The 27,515-nt window shown below is 42.2% G+C and overlaps 1 protein-coding gene across 2 annotated transcripts in view; it reads left to right on the top strand.

Annotated features, from left to right (window-relative positions):
* The window catches only part of selenoe (selenoprotein e), a 32,022-nt gene extending 4,619 nt beyond the window's left edge, over positions 1-27,403 (top strand). Inside the window, exons 2-6 of one of the 2 annotated variants that reach the window (XM_034170899.1) lie at positions 7,028-7,036; positions 23,091-23,216; positions 23,371-23,447; positions 23,671-23,749; positions 27,059-27,403. In XM_034170899.1, coding sequence (XP_034026790.1) covers positions 23,109-23,216; positions 23,371-23,447; positions 23,671-23,749; positions 27,059-27,202 — 408 coding nt within the window. In that variant the 5' untranslated portion in view covers positions 7,028-7,036; positions 23,091-23,108 and the 3' untranslated portion in view covers positions 27,203-27,403. Of the gene's footprint in view, positions 1-7,027; positions 7,037-23,006; positions 23,217-23,370; positions 23,448-23,670; positions 23,750-27,058 lie in introns of those variants that run through there. The other variant, XM_034170900.1, reaches the window with a different exon arrangement.
* The last annotated feature ends 112 nt before the right edge of the window (positions 27,404-27,515 follow it).

The following is a 27,515-nucleotide window of genomic DNA, read 5'->3' as shown; positions in this document are numbered from 1 at the left end:
CTTAGCGAGACTCAGATGAGGCATATCAATTGCACTGTTGTGGAATTTATTAAAATTCAAAATTGTATTAAATCTTGTTATTTGTATTGCCCAATGAAATTGTACTTTCATCACCTCCAAATTGTGTAGTTTGAAGATAAACCATACAAATGCTCTGACTACAAGTTACATTTCCCACTTTGAATAATAAAATGACTGAATAAAGATAAAATGTAAGAACAACAGCAACAGGGTGCTTACAGCAGTGAGCACTGAGTATAATTAATTTGCAGTGTATTGTATATATAGTAAGAGCACAAGAGTAGTAAAAACACCAGAACAGATTAAAATCATGAGCCAAATAATTGATAGTATCAAAGCAACAGTGGGCCAAGAATGGACCCTTGAGGAACACCATGATAAATCGGTCATGTATAAACAAAATGCTCTCTTTTGTGAATATAACTTTTAAATCAGTTGCAGGCTTTATCGTGACAATCAGCACATTTTTAACAATTTATTGATTTTGCAATAAAGTACAAACATTTTCATTATTACATGTGTATGAAAAGATGAAAAAGCAATGATTAAAACAGAGTAATTCATTTCCATCCTCACTAGTTTAGCAAATGTGTAAATACAGATTGCTGGGAATTGAAAGAGATGGAGTTATGCCACAGTCATCCTCCATATCCAGCAGAAGATTTTTTCCCCCTTTTTCTTTTTTTTCCACATGGGAATGTGGGTTGAGCATACAAGCAGTTGTCTGGGACATCAAATTACCCTAAATTTTCCCCCTTTGTCAGCATAATTCTGTGGCGCGAATATATTAGGAGAGATGTGGACAGCTAATAGAAAACAGATCATCAGATCATGTCTGTCCTCTCTCGTCTCACACTTTGTTCACTTCTTTTCACGTCTCCACCTCTGCCTTTGCCTTAATGCCCTCTCACACCCATCCATCCGCTATCTGTGCAATAAAGCGGGACATCAGACATAATGTGGCTGAAGGTTTCAGCTTTCACATAACTCCAGAGACTGACCCAAAGTGTTTTTCCCTCTTTTGCTCTCTGCCCTCGCTCTCTCTCGTCGAGAATGCAGCTGCATTTTTCCATATACCGAGATGGAAAACGATCACAAGACCAACTGTGTGCGAGTGTGTGTCTAAACAGAGGGAAAAATCAGCCGATACCTTGTGTTTTTATGCACTGAACCCCAAGTAGCCCGACAATTAGACTGTCTGTGACCGACAAACTGAAGCTTTGTTGTTTAAAAACATAGCTTTTTCATTTGTCTTCTTTGCCAGGATCGGTCACAGAAACACATCGGTGCATCATCTTTGGCCCGTACAGCAAAGTCGCCGTTTTCCAAACCACGTCATGTTTGTTTCCTTATGCTGCCTTAGCATTCGCACCAGCTTACTATTATTTATTCTCCTCTGATCTTCCACATGGGCGCCAGAATGTGTTTACTGTACGCGGCTGCGTCTGCAGCAGAATGTGAAAGCAAGTGCTTGTCATGTGTTTACAGTCTGGATGTGTATGTGACCTTCGCAGCCCTGTTCTGCTTCATGGGACAACACTAGAGTCTTTATGGGGAGCCATGTGGTTCTGATTAGCCAGAATGGAGGGCGGGGAGCCGCGGCTGCTGTCTGTTTGCCCCCCAGCTCCTCTGATGTGGTCACCAACTGGACATCCATCAGTGAAGATCCCAGCGTCACCCTCACATCTTCCCACCTCCACGGCAAACCCTGTCCCACATCCGCCATGATGTCAATACAGAGCCTATCGCCTTATCCCCGTTCCCACTTTAAACAAGTAAACACTGCAGTCTTTGCCAAGGAAGTGATTTGAACTTGACCTACATTTTGTGTGGAAACTGCTGCGTTTTTCATCAATTCTGCTGTGGCTCTGGTTGTGTGACTACAGTGTGGCGGTTGACACGGTATAATGCCATACTTCACCTCCGCTGGGAAAATCTATTTCAATTTATTCCCTTCCTTCATGGTCAAAGGTCAGGGTAAGCTGTTGAGATGTGCTGGAGCTTGTAAAGGCTCTCATGTTGTTATTTTTGAGGTGGAAAGCAAATGCATCTAAATTCCAATATGCATGCAAATTAATGTGTGAACCATGGTGAAAAACAGAGGGACGAGCCAATCTTACTATGATGATCATTGCGTATGCAAGTGGTTATAGTGCAGCAGCTAAGAGAATATTTAGAGCAAAATCCTGCAAATGGTGATAAAAGCATCAAATTCAGCACAAATACTCCTGAGACATTAACTCTTTCAAAAAAACAACTAGCCACTTGAATTTTCAATAGGCAGCCAGGTAGGGGTCAATTGAAGAATTACACAGGGGTCAAAACTAAAAGATGCTCCAGTCAACTTGAAAACTACGCCACATTATTTGTCTGATCATAACAATTCCAAAACGGTATAGTTTGACTGAACGTTCGGGAGTTATGGGGTAAAAACAACAAAAATGGTGACAAAGGTCAGTTTCAGTTTGTACAGGGGTCAAAAGTTAAAGTTGCTCCAATTTTGGTAAAAAAAAAAAAAATGACACAAATTAGTAGTTAACAGGCTTTTAAAAAGGAGTAGTTTGAACCATGTATCATACTTAGTTATCATGTTACAGGGTAACATATGCAACATGTCATAGAATCCAATGGACATTGGCCTTGTTTGACCTTTTCTTTGGAGACCAAACTTTCAACACAGTCAAAACTATTCCATTTATTAATCCTGTTCGCTCAACCAATAATTTGAATTGCTTTTTACCAAAATTGGAGGAACTTTAGCTTTTGACCCCTGTACAAACTGAAACTGACCTTTGTCACCATTTTTGCTGTTTTTATCCAATAACTCCTGAACATTCAGTCATAGATAGTCCAAACTATACCTTTTTGGAATCGTTATGATCAGACAAATAATGTAGTTTAGTGTTTTCGATTTGATTGAAAAACCTCCAGCAGAAGACTGCCCCTCCCTGAGCCTGGTTCTGCTGGAGGTTTCTTCCTGTTAAAAGGGAGTTTTTCCTTCCCACTGTAGCCAAGTGCTTGCTCACAGGGGGGTCGTTTTGACCGTTGGGGTTTTACATAATTATTGTATGGCCTTGCCTTACAATATAAAGCGCCTTGGGGCAACTGTTTGTTGTGATTTGGTGCTATATAAAAAAAATTGATTGATTGATTGATTGATTGATTGATTGATTGATTGATTGATTGGAGCATTTTTAATTTTGACCCCTGTGTAATTCTTCAGTTGACCCCTACCTGGCTGCCTATTGAAAATTCAAGTGGTTAGTCATTTTTTCAAAAGAGTAATGTCTAAAGAGTATTTGTGGCAACTTTGGTGCTTGTATCACCATTTACAGGATTGTTTCAGTTATCTGCTGCACTATTATCTGCCCACAGTGACACCCATGACAACATGATAGCTACTGAAAATTATGGTGGTCTACCTTTGCTGACAATTGATGCCAGTTTGTATTCTGTTTGGAGAAATCAGGCATAATTTGCATTACATGACAGCTTAGGTATATTTAGCAGTGACTGCCTTGGGGTTCCCCCGGAGGAACTGGGGGAGGTGTGTGTGGATCGGGAGGTCTGGGCGGCTTTGCTTGAGCTGCTGCCCCTGCGACCTGACTCCGGATAAAGCGGAAGAAAATGGATGGATGGATGGATGCCAATACTTGGCAACCATCGGTCACATTCATTTCTGAGTACAGAAGATGATGCACACAAACACTATTTCCACCTTATTTTTACACTTTGCCACAAAGCTATAACATGTATGTGTACATGTCAAAGCTGTCTTCTGTTGAAGAGTCTGACATGACTTGCATGGGATTTATGTTGGTATTTATGTTGCAGAGGAGAAACAAAAGAAGGCTTCTGCTCAGGGAATGGTAGGACCTGATTACTGGATATTCTACCAGGATGCCCATCATCACTTTTGCAAAATATCACCCACTGCAATACAAACAGCTGTACATCCAGGTATTCACTGTTTTGGGTAATGACGACTTCATATTTTTGTTAAATGTACAAAAATTTCCCGATCTCTGACAACATTCTACAATGCTACTTTTTGCACCTCTTCCACCCAACGTCAGACCTTGATTTTTGCCAATAATGCAGAGACAAATGACATTTCAGCTCAACAATGGCAGACCACCCTTAGGGCCTTATCTTGACAATCTAGGGTAAAGGTGCCCTAACACTAGCTCCACACACTTGCACGCACATCATCGTGATGATCCCACCCACTGTGTTCCCAGGTGAACGTCGTGCTTTGTTCCACCGCCTGCCACATGCTCCAATGCTGGATGATGTAAAAGGTAATTATTTGTCATGATTACATTGTCATAGCTTGGTAAAACAGTTGTATGTTCTTTCCTTCTTGTCTGCAGCTGTTAAAGTATACTTATGATAGATTTAGCATCACCTTATAATCATTCAGACGAGCTGCGCTCTGATGCAATCTGCTGACAGAACCACTCGCTCTGTTCACTTCTTCTTTACTCCACTTGACGAGTTGCACGTCATGTTGACGAGCAGATCGTGCCATGTAGCGCGACATTGATGTGTGAAGGATTTTTTGAACATTTTAAAATTCTCTTTGTGCAATTGCACGTGCCGGCACCCCTCTCACGTTCAGTCTGCACCCGTTAAAGATGAGTTTACTCTCCTGCACGACAGGTCGTGCAAGTGCGTGAATCAACAAGGCGTGCAACGCATCAAGTGGAGTAAAGAAGTGAACAGAGTGAGTGGTTGCATCAGTGGATCGCATCAGAGTTCATCTGAATGATTATAAAACAAGATGTTAAATCTATCATAAACATACTTTAACAGCTGCAGGCAAGAAGAAAAGAACATACTACTGTTTTACCAGGCCATGACAATGTAAACATGACAAATAATTACCTTTACAGATTGCCCCAAATACTTTCTCCAGCTCATTCAGTGCACACACGCTTGAATGGCATTGCTGGAGCAGTCCTCTGTGATTCAGGAAGTGATTAGAGCCGTTTTCAACAGACAAGTTGCAGAGAAAATAATTAATCTGCTATGAAATAATATTGTATATTCACAGCATCCAGCACAGAGCAATGGCAGGCTGTGGAACAAAGCATGGCGTCCAGCTGGGATCATAGTGGGTGGGATCATCACGACGATGTGCATGCAATGTGCGTGCACCATAAGTAAGTCCATTCAGCTGCTCCCTTGTAATCTAAGGTGGACAATGCATTTAGGACATTACAGCTCCTCGTTGTTATTTACACTGCACATAACAATGGGTGCAAAGGGGTTTGCTGTTGTCAATTAATTCATCATGGTGTCTATTGGGTAGAACTTAAAATTCACCAGTCAATTGCAATCTGTCATTTCCTTTAAGATACAAGTATGTCACTTCTGGTGCATTGCTGTTTAGATGGAGGACTCATAAGTGAGAGGTTTTCTGGAGAGGAAATTGTTCTGCTGTTTACGTGCATTAGGAGATCATTTACAGGAGGAGCCCCCTGAGATAGCCCTTGCTGTGTGAGCACTTCCTGCAACACCTCCTCCAACCAGCATATCTCCTACAGATCCTACTAAACACAGACATCTGTCCCCGCAACACCTGGATACCGTCACCAAGCCCATCTTGGTGCTGTCTGTCAATAAAACCAATATAATAACATGGTGCAAACAGAATCATAAAAGTTCTTTAATTTTCCATTTTTAATTTATTTTGTTATTCATTTTTGTTTCCAGTTCAGTTTGATATGTGTATGATGCAGAGATGTGTACACCACTAATGTGTGGCGTATCTGAGTTTGTTTAATCTGTGTCACACAGAATTCAGGCAGATACGTAAGGCAGTTTTTGAAGGCAATAGAGGATTCAGACTTAGTTTAGCAATGTGGCCTAAGAAACAGCTGGTGTGTGTATCCTACAAGACTGAAACTCAACTTGGACTCAACCCCAAAAAATAAAAAACAGCCGTATCGTTCATGACGGGTCTCTCACACTATCAAAATTTATTATTACTGTACTTTTCAAACAAAACTTTCAGCCAAATAATACATGGAAAACAAATTTTGATAGGCCACATGGTAACAATTTAAGGCTTTCATTGATGTTTTTTTCTCTCTGTTTAAAAGTTCTTGTTGTGTGGGCTGCCAGAAGAGGAGGTTAATGCTGGCCCACCCACCAGAGGGCACCCTGCCTGAAGTGCGGGCTTCAGGCACGACGAGGGCGCTGCCGCCACGGACACAATTGGGAGTAGGACAGCTGTCACCCCCATCAACTCAGACAGCTGTCACCCATCATTTCATCACTCCATAAAAGACGGATGGTCAGCTGGCTAAGGCTAAGCGTAATTTGGTAAGATTGTAATCACGTCCGGCAAGTAATGACCCGGTTACGCCAATCGGAGGTCACTAAAATTAACATTGAATCGGTGTGTGGTAACTTGCAAAAACAATGTCGGACTCTGTAGTTTTCTCATGGGTCCCTCCCCAATCGGACCGGGAGTGACATGTTTAGCCACATGTTCTCCTGAATTGCTGGCTGTCTGAGTGGTGTCCAAAAATTGAGGTGGGCTTCATAGATAATTGGCAAGCTTCTGGGGAAACACTTGGTCTTGTTAGGAGAGATGGCATCCATCCCACTTAGATGGAGTAGCTCTCATTTCTAGGAAATCTGGCCAATTTCTTAAATCCTCCAAACCGTGACTATCCAGGGTTTTGGACCAGGAAGCAGAGTTGTAGTCTTACACACCTCTCTGCAGCTTCTCTCCCCCTGCCATCCCCTCATTACCCCATCCCCGTAGAGACGGTGCCTGCTCCCAGACCACCAATAACCAGCAAAAATCTATTTAAGCATAAAAATTCAAAAAGAAAAAATAATATAGCACCTTCAACTGCACCAGAGACTAAAACAGTTAAATGTGGTCTATTGAACATTAGGTCTCTCTCTTCTAAGTCCCTGTTAGTAAATGATATAATAATTGATCAACATATTGATTTATTTCTGCCTTACAGAAACCTGGTTACAGCAGGATGAATATGTAGTTTAAATGAGTCAACACCCCCGAGTCACACTAACTGCCAGAACGCTCGTAGCACGGGGCCGAGGTGGAGGATTAGCAGCAATCTTCCATTCCAGCTTATTAATTAATCAAAAACCCCAGACAGAGCTTTAATTCATTTGAAAGCTTGACTCTTAGTCTTGTCCATCCAAATTGGAAGTCCAAAAAACCAGTTTATTTGTTGTTATCTATCGTCCTCCTGGTCGTTACTGTGAGTTTCTCTGTGAATTTTCAGAACTTTTGTCTGACTTAGTGCTTAGCTCAGATAAGATAATTATAGTGGGCGATTTTTAAACATCCACACAGATGCTGAGAATGACAGCCTCAACACTGCATTTAATCTATTATAGACTCAATTGGCTTTGCTCAAAATGTAAATGAGTCCACCCACCACTTAATCATATCTTAGATCTGTTCTGACTTATGGTATGGAAATTGAAGACTTAACAGTATCCCTGAAAACTCCCTTCTGTCTGATCATTCTTAATAACATTTTCATTTACTCTGATGGACTACCCAGCAGTGGGGAATAAGTTTCATACACTAGAAGGTCTTTCAGAAAGCGCTGTAACTAGGTTTAAGGATATGATTCCTTCTTTTGTTCTTCTAATGCCATATACCAACACAGTGCAGAGTAGTACCTAAACTCTGTAAGTGAGATAGAGTATCTCGTCAATAGTTTTACATCCTCATTGAAGACAACTTTGGATGCTGTAGCTCCTCTGAAAAAGAGAGCTTTAAATCAGAAGTGCCTGACTCCGTAGTATAACTCACAAACTCCCAGCTTAAAGCAGATAACCCGTAAGTTGGAGAGGAAATGGCGTCTCACTAATTTAGAAGATCTTCACTTAGCCTGGAAAAAGAGTCTGTTGCTCTATAAAAAGCCCTCCGTAAAGCTAGGACATCTTACTACTCATCACTAATTGAAGAAAATAAGAAGAACCCCAGGTTTCTTTTTAGCACTGTAGCCAGGCTGACAAAGAGTCAGAGCTCTATTGAGCCGAGTATTCCTTTAACTTTAACTAGTAATGACTTCATGACTTTCTTTGCTAATAAAATTTTAACTATTAGAGAAAAAATTACTCATAACCATCCAAAAGACGTATCGTTATCTGTGGCTGCTTTCAGTGATGCCGGTATTTGGTTAGACTCTTTCTCTCAGATTGTTCTGTCTGAGTTATTTTCATTAGTTACTTCATCCAAACCATCAACATGTCTATTAGACCCCATTCCTACCAGGCTGCTCAAGGAAGCCCTACCATTATTTAATGCTTCGATCTTAAATATGATCAATCTGTCTTTATTAGTTGGCTATGTACCACAGGCTTTTAAGGTGGCAGTAATTAAACCATTACTTAAAAAGCCATCACTGACCCAGCTATCTTAGCTAATCATAGGCCAATCTCCAACCTTCCTTTTCTCTCAAAAATTCTTGAAGGGTAGTTGTAAAACAGCTAACTGATCATCTGCAGAGGAATGGTCTATTTGAAGAGTTTCAGTCAGGTTTTAGAATTCATCATAGTACAGAAACAGCATTAGTGAAGGTTACAAATGATCTCTTATGGCCTCAGACAGTGGACTCATCTCTGTGCTTGTTCTGTTAGACCTCAGTGCTGCTTTGATACTGTTGACCATAACATTTTATTACAGAGATTAGAGTATGGCATTCAACACCCCATTAGGTCATTTTGAGTACCTGGTCATGCCGTTCAGCCTCACTAACGCCCCCGCGACGTTCCAAGCTTTGGATAATGACGTCTTGCGGGACTTCCTGCACTGATTCGTCTTCGTATATCTGGATGACATACTCATCTTTCCCCGGACCCTGAGACTCATGTCCAGCATGTACATCAGGTCCTGCAGCGGTTGTTGGAGAACCAGCTGTTTGTGAAGGGTGAGAAGTGTGAGTTTCACCGCACCTCTTTGTCCTTCCTTGGGTTCGTCATCTCCTCCAACTCCGTTGCCCCTGATCCGGCCAAGGTTGCGGCGGTGAGAGATTGGCCCCAACCAACAAGCCGTAGGAAGCTGCAACAGTTCCTCGGCTTCGCAAATTTCTACAGGAGGTTCATTAAGGGCTACAGTCAGGTAGTTAGCCCCCTGACAGCCCTGACCTCTCCAAAAGTCCCCTTCACCTGGTCGGATCGGTGCGAAGCTGCGTTCAAGGAGTTGAAACGCCGGTTCTCGTCTGCACCAGTTCTGGTGCAGCCCGACCCTAGCCGCCAGTTTGTGGTTGAAGTGGACGCCTCTGACTCAGGGATAGGAGCCGTGCTATTCCAGAGCGGAGAGGACCGATAAGGTTCTTCACCCGTGTGCCTACTTTTCTTGCAGGTTGACCCCAGCTGAATGGAACTATGACGTCGGCAATCGAGAACTCCTTGCGGTGAAAGAGGCTCTTGAGGAGTGGAGACACCTGTTGAAGGGAGCGTCTGTGCCGTTCACGGTTTTCACTGACCATCGGAACCTGGAGTATATCAGGACCGCCAAGCGGCTGAACCCCAGGCAAGCCCGCTGGTCACTGTTCTTCGGGCGTTTTGACTTCCGAATCACCTACCGCCCCGGGACCAAGAACCAGAGATCGGATGCCTTGTCCTGGGTGCATGAAGATGAGGTCAAGACTGAGCTGTCGGATCCACCGGAGCCCATCATTCCGGAGTCCACTATCATGGCCACCCTCACCTGAGATGTGGAGAAGACCGTCCGGGAGGCCCTGGCACGGAGCCCGGACCCCAGAACTGGACCAAAGAACCGTTTATACGTCCCACCAGAGGCCAGAGCTGCAGTCCTTGGACTTCTGTCACGGGGTCCAAGCTCTCCTGTCATCCAGTGGTGCGTAGGACCGTGGCAGTTGTCCGGCAGCGCTTCTGGTGGGCGTCCATGGAGGCCGACGTCTGGGAGTATGTCCAGGCCTGCACCACCTGTGCCAGGGGCAAGGCCGACCACTCCAAGACACAAGGACTTCTGCAACTGCTTCCGGTGCCTCGTCGCCCCATGTCTCACATTGGCCTGGACTTTGTCACGGGCCTCCCGCCGTCCCAGGGCATGACGACCATCTTCACGATAGTGGACCGTTTCTCCAAGGCGGCCCACTTCGTGGCCCTCCCGAACCTCCCTACGGCCCAGGAGACAGCAGACCTCCTGGTCCACCACGTCGTATGTCTGCATGGGATACCAACTGACATTGTCTCGGACCATGGTCCTCAGTTCTCCTCACAGGTTTGGAGGAATTTCTGTAGAGAACTGGGGGCCAACGTGAGCCTCTCGTCCGGGTATCACCCTCAGACGAATGGACAGGCAGAGCGGGCCAACCAAGAACTTGAACAGGCCCTCCGCTGTGCTACATCCGCGCACCCGTCGGCCTGGAGTCACCATCTGGCCTGGATCGAGTACACCCATAACAGCCAGGTGTCCTCAGCCACCGGCCTCTCCCCATTTGAGGTGTGTCTGGGGTACCAGCCCCCATTGTTCCCGGTGGTGGAGGGAGAGGTCGGTGTGCCCTCGGTCCAGGCCCACCTGCGAAGATGCCATCGGGTGTTGCGCACCACCCGTTCTGCCTTGTTGAAGGCCCGGACGAGGGCTAAGGCCCATGCAGACCACCGGCGTTCCCCGACCCCTGCTTACCAGCCCGGGCAGGAGGTGTGGCTTTCAACGAAGGACATCCCCTTCCAAGTGGACTCACCCAAACTCAAGGACAGGTATATTGGTCCATTCAAGATCCTCAAAGTCCTCAGTCCGGCCGTAGTGAAGCTGGGAGCTGGAGCTTCACTGCGGGTCCACCCGGTTTTTCATGTTTCCCAGATCAAGCCACACCACACCTCACCCCTCTGTGCTCCCGGACCGGCGCCGCCTCCTGCCCGGCTCATCGATGGGGAGCCTGCATGGACGGTTCGCAGGCTCCTGGACGTCCGTCGGAAGGGCCGGGGGTTTCAGTATCTGGTGGACTGTGAGGGGTATGGACCTGAAGAACGCTCCTGGGTGAAGAGGAGCTTCATCCTGGACCCAGACCTCCTGGCCGACTTCTACCGACGTCACCCGCACAAGCCTGGTCGGGCGCCAGGAGGCACCCATTGAGGGGGGAGTCCTGTTGTGTGGGCCGCCAGAAGAGGAGGTACTGCTGGCCCACCACCAGAGGGCGCCCTGCCTGAAGTGCGGGCTTCAGGCACGAGAGGGCGCTGCCGCCACGGACACAACCGGGAGTGACAGCTGTCACACATCAACTCATGACAGCTGTCACCCATCATTTCATCACTCCATAAAAGCCGGATGTCATCTCCACCTCGCTGCCGAGATATCATCTACCTGTGAAGGTAATTCTCTGCTAAACTGAAAACATTGACTAACAGTCTGAATTTCTTTGCAGCCGTTTTCCTGTAAGTGTTTCCTTATCTGTGGGATTGGCGTTTGGTGTGATCAGCGACGGCTTCGCTTCACCCCCCAACCAGATAAGTGGTTGACAGGAGCTGCACGTGTGTGTGATTAGAGGTGGAAGTGACTTTCCACCTTCTGACTGTTTTTGTTACTGGGTGTGTGCACACACCCACATCTCACTGTTTGTGCTCCTCGCCAGCAGTACCAGATCCGACAGTCGGGGACGGTGATCACCTGGGAATTCGGGACTTGGCGGCTCCAGTATTCTCCGGGTTCTGTGGTGGTGGAAATCGTGTGGTTCCGGCTCTTATCAGCACAGACGTCTTCTATCCTCGAGCCTGCCCACACGTCACCTTGGTGTATTGACTGCTGTCAGATTCTGTGATTGTCTGTATCATCGTTGTGCACATTCACAACATTAAATTGTTACCTTTTGGCTCATCTATTGACCGTTCATTTGCGCCCCCTGTTGTGGGTCCGTGTCACTACACTTTCCCCAACAGTTAACTGCTCATGCCAGTTCTGCAGTTTTTCATCCTCTAGGCAAATGCTGCGTGAAAGAACATTGTAAAAGCTTAAATCTTTTAATACTCAAATTCAATCTGCATTGCTCCTTTTTTTATAAGTATCTTTCACCATGTGTGATAGACTGCCTCTCAGTTCTACCAACCTCTGAAACTTTTAGGAAAGAGAATCTGCTGACCGTCTTACTTGCTATTCTATGATGATGATGATTTATTCAACATTCAGCTATTAGGAATATATGGAACAATTACAAAAAAATAAAAAATAATAATAATAATAATAATAACAGCCTAAAATTATATTGTCATGTGTATACGAGGGTCCGCTGAAAGGCTTTGCCTCCAGCTCAATTATTTAAAGAACAAGCAAGATATCATTATTGCTATAGCAAATGGTTTTCGATTGCAATTTCAGGCATTCGTAACATGCACATAGTACTGTTTCAAAGACACGTCCATGTACACACATGACCAGAATTGTTTGTACTTTTATATTTAATGTACAGATTTTAATATATGGTCAGAAATAAATGCAAACAAGGCAATTTTGTTAAATCTAAGTATTTTTAAAAGTGTCCAAAGTTATTTGGCAACAATGCAATTGTGACTGAGATGGAACTATGGACTTGAACACAACAATTGACATGAAAGGAATACAGGTGTTCATTTGTAATGAGATTATGAAAGATGCTGGGGATTAGATTGGTATCTCAACTCTGAGGCCATTCTGAGTATCATCCATTGGAGTCACAGTGCACAGCTTGCTAGAAATTCCAGGCAATATAAGAAGCTGAGAAACTGGGCTGTGATAGCATTTCAGGTAGACAAGTAGGCATTTGCTCAAGGGATCTGTGAGCAGGTAATTCTCCACCTGTGGTCTAGTAATTATCAACCTGCTACAGGATTGTAACCAATCCTGTTGGTGATGTTCATGGATGAGTTTTCAAGGTGCAGTCAGGCACCGGAGGGTGTCCAGTTTGGTGATATCAGAGTTGCATTTGTGTTTTTTCTGGATAATATGGTTCTGTTGGCTTCATCAGGCAGTGACCTCCAATGCACACTGAGCAGGTTTGAGGGTGAGTGTGAAGTGACTGGAATGACACTCAGCACTTCCAAATCTGAGACCATGGTCCTCTTGGAAAAGGGTGGTTTGTTCCTTCTGGGTCAGGTGAGAGTTATTGCCCCAGATGGAGGAGTTTAAGTATCTTGGGGTCTTGTTCACAAGATGACGTAAGTTGGAGCATGAGATGGATAGACAGACTGGGGTGACATCTGATTCTGTTTTACGGATGTTGTACCAGACCATTGTGGTGAAGGAGCTGAGCCAGAAGGCAAGGCTTACCATTTACCAGTCGATTTATGGCCTATCCTCACCTATGGTCATGAACTTTGGGTAATGACCAAAAGACAAAGGTGGATACAAGTGAAAAAATGAGACTTCTCCATCGGGTATCTCCTGGACAGGGTGAGAAGCTCAACTATCTGGGAGAAACTGAGTAGAGTCACTGCATCTTCACATCGAAAGGAGCCAGTTGAGGTGGTTCAGGCATCTGTGAGGATGCTCCCTGGTTGTCTCCCTAGGGAGGTCTTCCAGGCAAACCTCCAACTGGGAGGAGGCCCAGCCCATGCCTAGGGATTATACTTCCCAAGTGGCTTGGGAATGCCTCTGGATCCCATGGGAAGCGTTACAGGAATTAGCCGAGGATGGGGAATGAGCATGAGATGAGCTGCTTAGTCTTCTGCCACCTTGACCTGGACCCATATAAGTGGGAGAAAATGATGATTAGAGAGGAATAAAGGCACTACATTCCTCCAACACCAGACCATGTCCTACTGCAATCACTACAAGTGATGGCAAGGTCCTGATAGATGACACTGCTCTACTGAACTTCTACTTTGAGAAGTTGTACAAGGTTGATCCTTCTGTTGGCATGTTGGGCATCTTTGTTATTGTGCCCTGGCTCTGTGGAATGATCTCCCTGCGTAGATATGGTAGTCGGACTTTGTGTAGATTTTTAAATCTAGATTGAAGACACATCTTTTTTTCCCCTGTTTTATCGCTAGTGTTTTATGTTATTGTATGTTTTCTTTTATTCTTTTTACTTTTTTATGTTTTTATTCTTTTATTGTGCTTTTTAATCTTTTAATTCATTTTGTTCTGTGTTTTCAAGTTGTGTTGTGTGAAGCGCCTTGAGGTGACCCCGTCGTGAATTGGCGCTATATAAATTGATAAATTTGAAATTTGATTTGTTGCCAGGGTTGTGCTGGCTAAATTGCCAGTCAGATCTGAACCACTTAATTTCAATGACATTGCAAAGGCGGGGAAAACAGGTGACACTGGGTAAATCTGCAGGGATCTGTGGGATTGGGACTGAACTTCTTCTGGTGAGTAGGGATATTGTTCTTCTGGGGTTGCAAGCAATCTTTGCTTCCATTTGGTGTCAGGAATCTACCTAGATGATTCAAGGAAAGGAATTGTTGTTCTTCTCTAGAAAAGAAAGTGTGATCACCTTGATTGCAATAGCTACAGGGGTATTACGCTACTGTCTTTGCCAGATACTTAACAAGGGTTATTATCAACAGCCATTAGTCCCAGCTTCTTGCTTCATTGACCAGAGTAGTCTGGCTTCACACCCAAGAAGCAAAACACTGACCACATCCTCCCTCTGTGAGTGAGCAACAAAAGAGAGAATACTGGCAGTGGTTCTTTACAGCCCGAGTTAATTTTTGCAAAGCATTTTATTTGGTTGGTCAGACGGCCCTCTGAGACATCCTAAGAATACATGAGGATCCAATAATTTGCAGGACATCATAACTACTGTGAGGGAATTCTGGTGTTCAGTTCTGGCTTTCAATTTATACTGGACATTGGGAAATGTCATACATCAATAAACGGCTTTTTCTTCTTCTTCTTCTTTTTTTTTTTGTTAATTAAGTCATTTTAGTTTTTAGGTGAAGAAAGGTTCACTTGCATTGACTGAGAATGATGTTTTGATGTTTGTGGAAACAAAGTCTGCTGTGATTGCATGACTTGAAAAGAGTGAGAAGTCAGCACAGCTGAGTTTGTGATTGTTCTTGATCAAGGCTAACACACTCAAAAAATGACTCATTGGATGAACTCAGTTCAGTTATGTGCAGGATTTCCATAGAATAAATATATGTAACCCCAACTCAAAAAAGCACATCCGTGCAAGATAATGTAATTTAAGTGAGTTGGGACTACATATATTTATTAGATGGAAATCCAATCCAATGAGTCAGTTTTTTGAGTGCAACCAGGGTTTCTGTGAATTCAGTACACTGCCAATGGCACATGCATTCAAAAAACTGATGTATTGAATTAACTCAATTCAATTCTGAGCAGGATTTCCATCTAATAAATATATGTAGCCCCAACTCAAGTAATGCACATCCATGCAAGATCATTTAAATTTAATTTAGTTGGGACTACATATATTTATTAGATGGAAATCCTGCCCATAATTGAATTGAGTTCATCCAATGAGTCATTTGTTTGTGTGATACACTCAAAAAAAAAAAAAAAAACAACAACAACAACATTGTCTCCATGGCCATGTGGTCTGCTTTTCTGTATGTAGCAAGGTGAAATCCAGATTGAAATATGTTTGTACTAGATCACCTAGGGGGAACCCCCTGTGGTTGACATGGTTGAGCATCTTTCTTGAGAGCAAGATGTTTGGTGTTGTGTGAATCCCACCAGAAGCCACAAAGATATATTCCACTCAGTTACTGTATATGTGACCGCAGGACCTTCGTGGCCGGGACGGCGGTGGGATCGAACCCGGACGGCTCGCACTAAAGACCATTCCTCTACCAGGTCAGCCAAAGGGGAATTCCCCTTTAGCCAAGCTAGTGGGAACGTCTTTTCAATCAGGACCCAGGACCTTCATCCTGCTACATATAGTACATGTACATGATCAGTACTGAGCACCCCATGAACTCAAAGTCAATGGTACACCCATGTATCACCTGGATACTGCAGATAGAAGTCTACTTTCAGAAGGCGGGGATAGGCCACTTGTCTGTCTGGGTAATTGGAGATTATGGATAGTCTCACTGAACAGGATCATGGCTTGGTGGAGGGGGGCCACCACACCTGATCCTTAGCCAGTGGAGGCAGACTGGCACATCCTTATCCAGAACCTTACAACTCCACAGTACCACTTCCTGTTTGAGGTTGAGGTTATGAATTTTTCCAGCCCATTTGTCTGCTCTGGAGTTGGTGGTGCTGTGTGCCACACCTGATACTGCTCCTGATGTGGTGGTACCACTAGCCAGGTCACAGCCCTTATGCAACCAAGGTGTTGGCCAGTTCAGGTCCCACCCAGATATGGTGGACAGGTCTGCCAAAGCAGTCCCGAAATTATTAGAGAGTCATTATCACCAGCTCTCTTGTGCAGAATCCTTCCTCAACAGTGTGTTCTTGATGCTCGTTGCCTGCTCTGTTCTCTCAGCCAGGCTTCTGATTTTTCTGCTCACCATAGGCCCTGCGCCTGGCTTTGTGTGTTTGCTGCAAAGAGCTGTTCATTTAACCAGCTTCCTGGCCTCTCGAACTTGTTACTGCCCTCGAGTCATTTTCTTCATCCTGTTGCTTTTTCTAGTGCTTCAACAGTTCTCAGTTGACTTTTGGCCCTTTTTGATCTGCTTTATCTTTCCTTCAGGTGTCCTGACATCTTTCCTTTACAAGCTGCTCTTTCATTTGTTTTGCTTCGTTTAGGACTGGCCCACTAGACAGTGGGAACATGTCAGGGTCATGAGGTTAGGATCCACTTCTCTGAACTTGATTTGACTTCACCATGTCTCCTACCATTATGCACATTATCAAACCTGCACTTCACTTGCACTCATAAACACTTAAATACTCTCAGCTTCCTCAGTTTGATGTCAAACTGTCACAGAAACAAACACTGACTTTGTTTGTTTGCTTCCGTGTCTGCTTTTTGAGAACCCTACAATTCTTTAGACTATGTGCTTGTTTGTTGTATGGTCATTGTTATTAGCAATTCCACCAGAGACATACATTCTTATAATTACCGAACTTGATTTCACGAATAGTAAATTGAACATGTTTTATCCAGTTGTCGTTGTCCCTGATTTAAGTTATGCACAATCTCAGTGGATAAATCCACTCCAATCTAGCCCAAATTCACCAAGATAAAAATACACACTACCAGTCAATGTATATTTTAGTAAATTCCTGAAATTAAATTCATGAAGCATATAAAATCTCCCAAATATCAATAGAAATGTATTTTTAGTAGGTTTCTTTAGTCATAGAATATATGAAATATGAGTTAATAAATAAGATATGCTTTATTATGATCACAGGCAATGAATTTGTCTATACTCTGTTGACTCATTAGGTTTTCCTTAAAGCAATTATTGGGAAAATACTGAGAAACATGTTCCAGTATCCTCCTAAATGAGATAAATTTAATCCATTTGCACTTTGTTAATTGCTGTCATTGTGTTGCAGCAGTGTTTATATCAGCAATATACTCAACAAAGCATTTTATGCTCTGCAAAGGGCAAGAGATTCCATTAGCGCTAGATTGATTTTTTCTTTAATTTATTTTGTTTCTGGTTTTTGTATTACAGGTTTTGGGAAATTTGTTTTCCTGCTTTATATAATCCTTTTGTATTTTCTTAGATAAAGATACTTCTTATATCTTATCATTCAAACCAACACAAGGATGGGTCAAAACTTGGGTCAGTCCTGTCACTGAATCCCTGGATTTTTTTTTTTAGTGGTGTCAGCCTTTGTTGTTTATGAGCAAACTGAGCACAGCAAGCTTCCCGTCAGCTTCCCTGACGCTCCAGACGGATGCACACTACCGTACAAATAACCGCAAACACCACAACACAGACAAACACATTCATGCTAAATTTTTCTCTCTTATAAAAACCCACAACGTGACTATCATTGATTGATCTGGTACGCGACACACAGAAGAGATCATGCACAGGTTTTGTTGACCTGTTGGCATCACCCAGTGCTTTTGGAGGCATAGGAAGCATCTGCATGTCTTTACAACAAGCTCTCTGAAGGAGGCATGATTACAAGGAGGGTTTTTTTTGTTGTTTTTGCCCTTTGATCTTTTACCTCCTGTGCCTACTTTGCAATTTGTGGAAGTCAGCCTGCAAGAAGTTGCTCAGCATGTACATAATTTCATCGCCTGTACCTCATGACTACATTTTCCCTGTTGTCAGCACATCTCCTTTTGGCAAGCACCCCATGATGTAAGCCAAAACATGCTGAATGGGAACGCATACAGTACGAAGCCACACGCGCAGGATCGTGAGCGTGCACACACCACGGTGTCATTTCCTGTTGTGTTTTCTGGCTCTCGTCGGCTTTCTATAAATCAAATTTACAACAGAATTTTTTAAAACGCACATGCAAGAACTACATTACACACAAGATGTACAGAACACTGTTAAAAAAATGGAGCCATATGACTGACCCCTGATGTCCAACCGCAACACGCGGAATCCAACTCGATGAGCCTCTGAGATGTGTGTCTGGAAAAGATAGAGACAGAAAAAAAAAAAGTTTGCTTCAGCATTCCAGGCAGAAATGGTTTATTTTTGTTGGAAACATAATTGTCTGTGGCGAGGATTTGGAAGTACATTTTACCCGCCAAACTGCCCGGACATTTATAAATGGATCGTATCGCCCTCTTGTGTTGTCCTAGAGGAGTAAATTTTTCTTTTCCAGTTCAGAAGTCTTCAACTTGTTCCAGAAAGGGCAGAGAGGGTGCAGGTTTTCTTTGCAACCACTCACTCCACCAGGTGATTTCACTGATGACATCACTTTGAGCAGATGGAATCAGTTCATCAGTGAAATCACCTGGTGGAGTGAGTGGTTGCAAAGAAAACCTGCACCCTCTCTGCCCTTTCTGGAATGAGTTGAAGACCCCTGTTCCAGGGTGTTAACACACTGCAAATGTGTGGTACTGTTGTACGGTGTGATTTTATGTAGTACACAGTGGAATTCTACTTTATATGACCTCAAACCGTCTCAGATAGACGTAAGGAAAGAAAAAGTATGAGATGTGCTGGAAGCTTGCCATGGAGTCTGGATTGAATAAACTCATGGTTAAATGCCTGAAAAGCTTTAAAATCTACAGAATAGACTAATTCCAGATATTTTACAAAGATATAAAGTATACATCATGAAAAGTAATCCATGATGACAGGGGTGGAGAACTTTTCTTATATTATTGCATATTGTCTCATAGTGAAAGACAATCATTCATTTTCAATTGCTTACCCAGGTTGGGTTGGCAGCAGAGCAAGCAGTTCATCCCACACTTCCCTATCCTCAGCCAAGTCCTGTAACTAGAACACCCAGGAGGTTACCCATCAATCTGTTCTTGGTTTTGTGAGTACTCATTGAACACAAGTGTAAATGTCAGTGTGTTTGACTCAGGTGATTAGACTGCTCTCTGGTACATCGTGGAAGAAAAAATTAACAAGTCATGTAGAGCCTGTTGTTTTCTTCTCAGTGGATTTTGGCACTCATCTGCGATGTGTTTTGATCATTCAATGGATATCGTGATTGCAGCACTTGAGAAGCTGAGTCCGGGTGTTTGGGTTTGTGAGTGTCCTGGATCAAAACTAAGATCTAGGTCATCAATGCCTTCCTGGACTCAGTGATCAGAAGTCTATCCCTGTTCCATGAAAGTGTTGAACTTTGGATGAGATTCACTTCTTTTGGTAGTGATACCCATTTTTCTGGGTCCTCAACCTTTGAGACTGGGATACACCTACAAAGAGTTTATGGAGTCACAATATCTCTGGACAGAGCTGTGTGGTGATGCCGATACCTTTGCAGGATAAAGAAGGTCCAAGTCGTGAGGTTCTTACTGTATTTCTGTGAGATTTGGATGCTAACCCGTGCCCTAATGAAACAACTGGATGTAGCAGAGCTCTCCAAAGAATTAATGGGTACTACTGGAATGACTATGTCAAACAGTAGTTGCTTTAAACAATGCTTCAGGGATGCTCAGATGAGGAGAACCAGATGCATAGTGAAGGAACATCATCTTTGGCCATGTGGGGCATTTCTGTGAGCACAATCCAGCATACAGGTGCCTCAGTGAAACAACTCCAACAACTGGAAAAAGTCAAGTGGACACCCACATTTCACATTTCACCTTGCAGTGATGGAATGGACCAGCTGCCTGCTTAGATGGTTGCTGTGCAGGACCAGAGGCTGTTCCTTGATGTTGTTGGATGGATTGATGTATAGCATCAATGCAGGATCCAGTTCTTTTTCTATATGCTCCAACTCCAATCAAGGGTCATGGGTGGAGCCCATCCCAGCACTTAGGGCAAGAGGGGGAGAGGATGTCAGTCCATCACATGGCACCAGTCGAATAGTCAAACTTAATATTTCGAGGTCTTGATATTGTATAGTGACGTATCATTTATGTCATAAAATGTAATATTTTTTCCTAAACAAATAGGAAAATTTATGAATACATAAATATGCAAATTTTTGTCATTCATGCAGAGAAAACATTGCATATGAAAAACAGAAGTTTGCTGGGTTGTATTTTCTCCAGTCTTCCATACCTATTAACAAAAACAACAAAAAGTCAACATGTTAAAGAGATGAATAATTTAGCTATGTTCAGAACCTACACAAAATGCATTTTTGAGTTTACCTTTTAATGGACATGAAAAACTGTTGTTTTGAAAGCACAAACAAAAACATAGAGCTAAAAAATGTTTTGCAATTTGAACCTGATGCTGTGAAAGAATGAAGGAAAACCAATTTAAAAGAACTTTCCCATTCGGCAGAGTGGGCTGCTCTGCAGTTGGCCATCAATCATCTGCAAACCAATGGGAAAAAGTGATAAGAGTGCAGATGTTCAACGGGTTTTCTGTAACACCAATGACATCTGACATGAAAGAAAGTATAAATTCAGCCACACTGGAGAAAAAAGTCTGTTGTAGTTAGATGATTTAAATAGGTATGTACATTGGTTGCACGTGAAAAGAATATGTTCAAATAACAATTTTCTTATGTTTCTAGTTGAGATACAAGAGAAAATTATGCTATTTGGACACATTCTGATGATATGCAACCGATGTACATATTTAACCTCTTAAACCCTAGAGTCCCCAAATTTGGGGACTTGGCCTGTTTTGGAACATTTGAACACTCATAACTAACCAATGCTGACACCAACATACACTTATTATACATCAAAATGTCAAGCGAAGTCTCCTCTACAAAAGTATCCACTTCAATTACATATCAAGTACCCACAGCTGAAACGCCAAGCAAATAAAGACATAAATCGGAATTCATTTTTTTGGGGAAAAAACTCATTTACTCCTACCAAGTATTATTTACTTTCATTTTTTTTTTTTGCATCCACAACACCCCTAGGACCTGTCTTTTAGCTGATCCAAACATTTGCATTTTTGACCTTGTACAAGCTGAGAAATAAATCATAATGTATGGGTATGTGAGTTTGGTGAAATAGACTCTATGGCTTAAGGGGTTAAATCATCTAACTACAACAGACTTTTTCAGTGTATAACCAAAGAAAAAGGGACTAAATTCAAGAACATTTTAAAAGTGAGAACATATCCCTTCATGTATGTTTTCTATGAGGTTACAGAAAATGTGCCTGTTGTGACTGAGAAGCTGACCAGTGGTTTGCTATTGAGAAGATTGTTGCCAGTGAGATAGGACCCTGAGTATTCCGATACCCTATGGATTGTGATGGACTGCTTTTTGCAGACTATGTAGTAAGCCCATGTGAAAAAGGAGTTAGTGGGAAAACTAATGTTTTATCATGTATTTATTAGATTCTATGTATGCATTTATAATCAGTTGGAAATTCAGTGTCCCCTGAATACAGAATGAACTTTGAATCTTGTGCAAGCTTCCTTATGCCTTCCTTCCTTATATCAAAATAAATTCTCAACCAGCAATAAAATTACTGCTAATTTTGTGATACACCACAGAAAGAAAGACAAGTGAAACACAGTGCACTTCATTCAAAGTACTTACTTACTACTTTACATTGGTCTAATGGAAAATTGTGGTTTCCAGTTTAAATCTGCTGGAATCACTTTACAAAATCCTAAATAAACATTGTGAGAAACTAAAAAAATTAGCTGTAACAAATTACATCAATTTTTTTTAAGATGATCCAAAGTAGCATTTTTTTTTTTTCAGTATAGGTTTAAGTCATTCTATTGTGGATTTAATACAGCAAGTTATGGACACTGATTCACGGGGCACAGTGAATCAACTTACAATATAATGAAGAAACGTGATTATAAAGATTTATTGAATATAATGCTGATGCATATACAAACTATAATCCAGCAAACCAGTTATGTAATGTATGAGTGTCTTATATAGTGATATACATCCTTTAGAAACTATAATAAATACTACTGTCATAATTTCTGTTCAAACATTAAAACAGTTATTTATATACACAGATTATGGAAATAATTCATGGAAAAATAAATGTATCCGCTTCAACAAGTAATATTTGTCATCCACTTGATACTGGGGCTCAGTAAATCACTTTCTAGACTGATTCACTGTGCCCCGGGTGCATGTGACACACGAGTCATGTTATCAAACAGCTGATAGTCTGGAGAAGACATAACACATGCTCATCAGTTGGATGGGGTAGTCTTCTAACTAATAACAATTTTTGGGGCACCTTACCTCTGTTGTGAGAAATAAATACAATGAGACTTTACTTTTGATAGGAAAAAAACTGACTTCACTTGCCACTTAGTTTTACCCTTAATGTACCCACAAACAAAACACTAATTTATAAGGGGGATGTCTTTATGCATAAAAATATGGCATAACTGCTGCAAATATATATTTAGTTTTGCAGATATAGCTACTGATTCACTGTGCCCCGTGATTCACCGTGCCCCAGTTTCCCCTACTTTACAGATGCTAGAGTTTAATACAAAGCAAATTTGGTCAATTTTATGGAAAATCAAAGGGGTCTACACCTTTAAGAAGGAGCGGTAAACAGTGAAGCACTGGTAAGTCTACAACCCCCCGTGGGAACGCGTCATGATGTTGTCCACCCCGAGGAACGTTATTATACTGTGGCCAAGTAAAGAGTCCAGTTTGTGATAAAATGTGTCTCTTCTTGGTGCTCACTCTTACCCTCTGTGTTAGTGGGTCAAAAAAACCCAATAACACAGGGGTTGAAGAACAACCCGTTATAGCCCGAGGTAAACTGCTGGTGAGTATGTGTGCATTTTATGGATCCCATTGTCAAGTCAGTGTGGTGCGTGAAATTTAATGATGTATCAGCAGGTCTTCTGCTGAGAATTCACAGTAAAGTGTTTGATCAGAATAACACTGCTTTTGGATATATCATTTGTACTTCCTTGCAGGCTCCCAGTGTGGTCGGATGAGGCATAAAGAAAATGCCTGAGCTTCACCATTTCCTGATGGAGCGATGGGCGTTATAGTATCCTTCAGCTGTTTCATGTTCCTTTGTAGAAACAAAAAAGCTGCATTCTCTCACAAACAACACACGGCTTTGGGCATCCTGCAAAGTCCGATCCTCAAATCAATCGAAGAATCTGAGCTGAAACCATGCAGAGTGACTTGTTTAAAAATAGAATAAAAGACAGATGCTTCTTCGCTGCAGGTATGTGTTGTTTCCCCTTAATCCGCTCTTTCCCGTGCAGCCACAACCTGGAATATGATTCATCGGAGGAGAAGAATCCTCGTCTGATATTCTACAACGAGAAAGACAAGGTTGTAAAGGTGAGATGAGAGTTCACAGTTTTTGTACTCAACTGTGTTTTTAACATGAAAATGTCATGACATATTCAGGTTGTGAAGTTTGGAGACACCTGCACCTGATATCAGCTCCTGTCAGATCCCAAGTTACACAGACAGATGTGAAGGAGTGAGACGCAGATTAAAAAACACTTGGTTTGAAAGAGGTAGTGAGTGAATATATGTTGGATATGTAACCAGGCTCCTGACAGACGAGCAGTATTTTTGTACTGAAGCTGAGTTGCTAAGGGTGAAAGTTCTTATGAATTTGAGTGTTTGACTGCTCGAAAATGTTCATTTTCATAGTCACTGTGCATGAGCTTCTCAGCTTAAGGAAGCTTTATAAAGCTGAATGATCGCATAGCATCTTTGTGAGATTTTTATTGTGTCCAACACTCTGCCTGTGGACATCATCAAAGAATGACCAGGACAAAAAAAAGCATTTGTCCAGTTATTCCCATGTTTGTGCAGGTTGACTGTCCCCACACTAGCCTGGCAGCCTGTCAAGAGTGTTACCCAAGACCGCAGGGATAGCCCACCTGACCTGTTATTCCTAACCGAAATCAGCAGGTTCAGAAAATGAATGAATGAATAAATGAATATCCACATTAAAATTGCATGTAATGAGGTCATATATTAAAATTTGGTGTATTCTGAAGAACCACATCAACCTTTTGCAGATGTAATATCCCAACCTATTTTCCTTGGGGGCTCCCCTATTTGTATCCCAGAAAGGCTGAATGCTCCCACCCCCAATTCCATGCAAATAGTCATGAACCTTAAGTAATGACTCAAAGAATAAAATTGTGGATGCACGTGGCAAAAATGAGATTCTTCCATCGGGTATCTGGGGTTGTACTCTTGGACGGGGTGAGAAGCTCGACTATCCTGGAGAAACTGAGTAGAGTCGAAAGGAGCCAATTTAATTGGTTCAGGCATCTGCTGAGGACGCCCCTGGTCCTCTCCCTAGGCAGGTCTTCTAGGCATGTCCAACTGGGAGGAGACCCCCAGGGAAGACCCAGGACACGCTGGAGGGATTTATATTTCCCAGCTGGGATGGGAACCCCTTGGGATCCTATGGGAAGAGTTACAGGACTTGGCCGAGCATAGGTAAGGGTGGGATGGGCTGCATAGTCTGCTGCCACCGGGACCCGGATAAGCGGCAGAAAATGAATGAATAAATGTCCAGCAAGTGAGTTATTATTACTTAATGTAATATATGCACTTCTAATTATCTCCACCCTGGAAAAGACAAACCCTTGCTCCACCATGTTGTCTTTGGTGCCCCTCTAAGTGGGACCCACAAAGGATTTATAAACATCATATGTTACCCATGGAGACTGACCTCAGTAATTACAGGACAGACATGCCTGTCTCTTGAAGATGAAGACCACAGTCTGAGTCAGCAACCCCACTGACCCTTCACTGAAAGGTAAGTGTGATCTCACACCAACAATGTGAGGTTTGGACCTTTTAGTTTGGTCTGAGAGGAAAGCTGCCCCAGACCGTGATCTGGTCCCAAAACAATTGTCATGACAAACCAGATTATTGGCACGCTTCGTTTTCATTTTTATCAGTGTCAACACATTCAAACAGCTGCTCTGGTGTATTGCATGTGAAGGGGTTGCAGCCGATAATACCATGATAAAACTATTACAACTAAAATGAGGTCGAACAAACACGCATTTCTTCAAATCTTTATTTATTTATTAGCTGTTGTTATGGTCAAGCAGCATTTCTATTATAACGAAACTCAAAGATGGAGAGTTATTTATAAGCCTAAGTGGAAAATTGTTAATAACACCATTAAGTCATTCATTTTCTATACCTGCTTACTGTAATCAATGGTGATGTATGTGTGCGTGTGTGTTTGGAAGGCGTGGAGGGCTGGAACTTATCTCAGTAGTCATAGGGTGTGAGGCAGGGTGCAACCTTGACAAGACGCCAATCTACAGGGCTAATAAGAACATTCATATATAAATTTTCTCGGCTTAACTGAGGAAGGAAATGGTAGTGATACAAACTGTCACGCTGACAAAAAGAAATAAAATTTTATTACTAGTACTAATTACACAGTGGAATCATTGAACCACCCAAAAATGACGTGGTCTCTGAAATGTGTCCTCCATAAACAGGCTGCATTGTAATTTTAACTAATCTAGCAAGCATTAAACAATTACAAAATGGAGGCATTCAACAATTTTGCAGTCATTTCTTTCACATCAATATAAAAAAAAAATGCATATTCAATTCACTTTTATTTTTTTATTGCTTAATCAATTGTCAATTTATTAATTTATAAAGCGCCAACTCATGACAAAGTCACCCCAAGGCGCTTCACAGAATTCATAACAACACAAATTAATTTAAAATCAAAAATAAAAGCAAGAAAAGCACAATAAAAAGATAAAACACAATAGAATAAAAAGAATTTACAAAGCAAACACAAACAAATTAAATTAATGATAAGACAGTCTAAAAAAGAGGGTCTTCAGTCTTGACTTAAAAGTCTCCACCGTGTCAGACTGCCTAATAACAGCAGGTAGATCATTCCAAAGAGTTGGACCACGGTAGGAGAAGGCTGTATACCCCACAGACGTCTTGTTCATCCTCGGAACAAGGATGAACCCTTGTTCATCCTTGTTCATCCCTGCTTATCAGTTCAATTAATGTTTTTTTTTTTTTTACTGCTCACCTCATCAATGTCATACTGCGGTACCACCAGCAGATGGCAGGCATGCCATTTTCATTTTCTCATTGGTCGCACCTGGGGAGTTTTTTCCACTTTTCCACAGCAGCAAGGAAATTATTTCAGAACAAACTCTTGGCAGATATCAACTTTCCACGAGATAGCATTGTTATTAAGGGGAACGTAATAACCTATAAATGAATTGTGGGCCTTTAAAGGTCAACCTCAAACTGAAGTGAAAATAAGCTAGTAAAATCCTTGAAACCACTGATGACTTTTAATACTAGTACATGGCAACTCAGAGAGTAAAAAATTGTAATAATCAATCCAAATGAACATGAAAATGTTGAATGTTCTTATATTCGGCTATTTTCTCAAATGCTTTTAACTTTAATTTTAACTTGTAAGGCTCATGTTGGAGTTTTCGTTGTGATTCTGGGCCTGCTCTGTTCTGGTTTCAAATGTGAAGGATTGCTTGAGCAACTAAACTGAAAAGAAAACAAAAGAATCCAATTTCTTACATCTTCACATCCCAGAGTGCATTGCTCAAATATCCACCAGCTGAAAGCTCCGTGTGTTTGTCTCTGTGTTTCCTGACACGTCAGACGGTTCCTGTGAAGAAAATGAAGGCAGACGAGATCAGCAGCCTGTTAGATTCTCTAGGTTTCTACAAGAGGTCCCAGAAAGGGGAAGAGGTGCCAGAAGAGTTTCAGCACTTTCCCCTGAACGCCCCTAGAGACGAGCTGTGACGACATCTGGTGGTTAAACTCTGCTACTGCACCCTAGTCACATTATGACGAGTTGGGCCCAAAGGCCAAAAACAAAGTCAGGCCCATTTCTGAGGACACGCTGACTGTGTGCAGCATGCAGCATTTTAACTCAAACCAAGTCTGTGTCACCCTGTTTGTAAATGTGATATTAAAAATATAACGCAATACTAAAATACCCTCGGCCACATGAGCATTGTCTTCTTTATAATTTGCAGTTGTTTAATTGGTATCCCAGTGAAAAGTACATTTATTGTTATTTACATTAGTTATTAAAATTCTGTTGTCTTACTGA

Source organism: Thalassophryne amazonica, chromosome 5 (assembly GCF_902500255.1).
Source record: "Thalassophryne amazonica chromosome 5, fThaAma1.1, whole genome shotgun sequence".
Taxonomy (NCBI): Eukaryota; Metazoa; Chordata; class Actinopteri; order Batrachoidiformes; family Batrachoididae; genus Thalassophryne; species Thalassophryne amazonica.
This window is presented reverse-complemented; position numbering and strand designations above follow the sequence as displayed.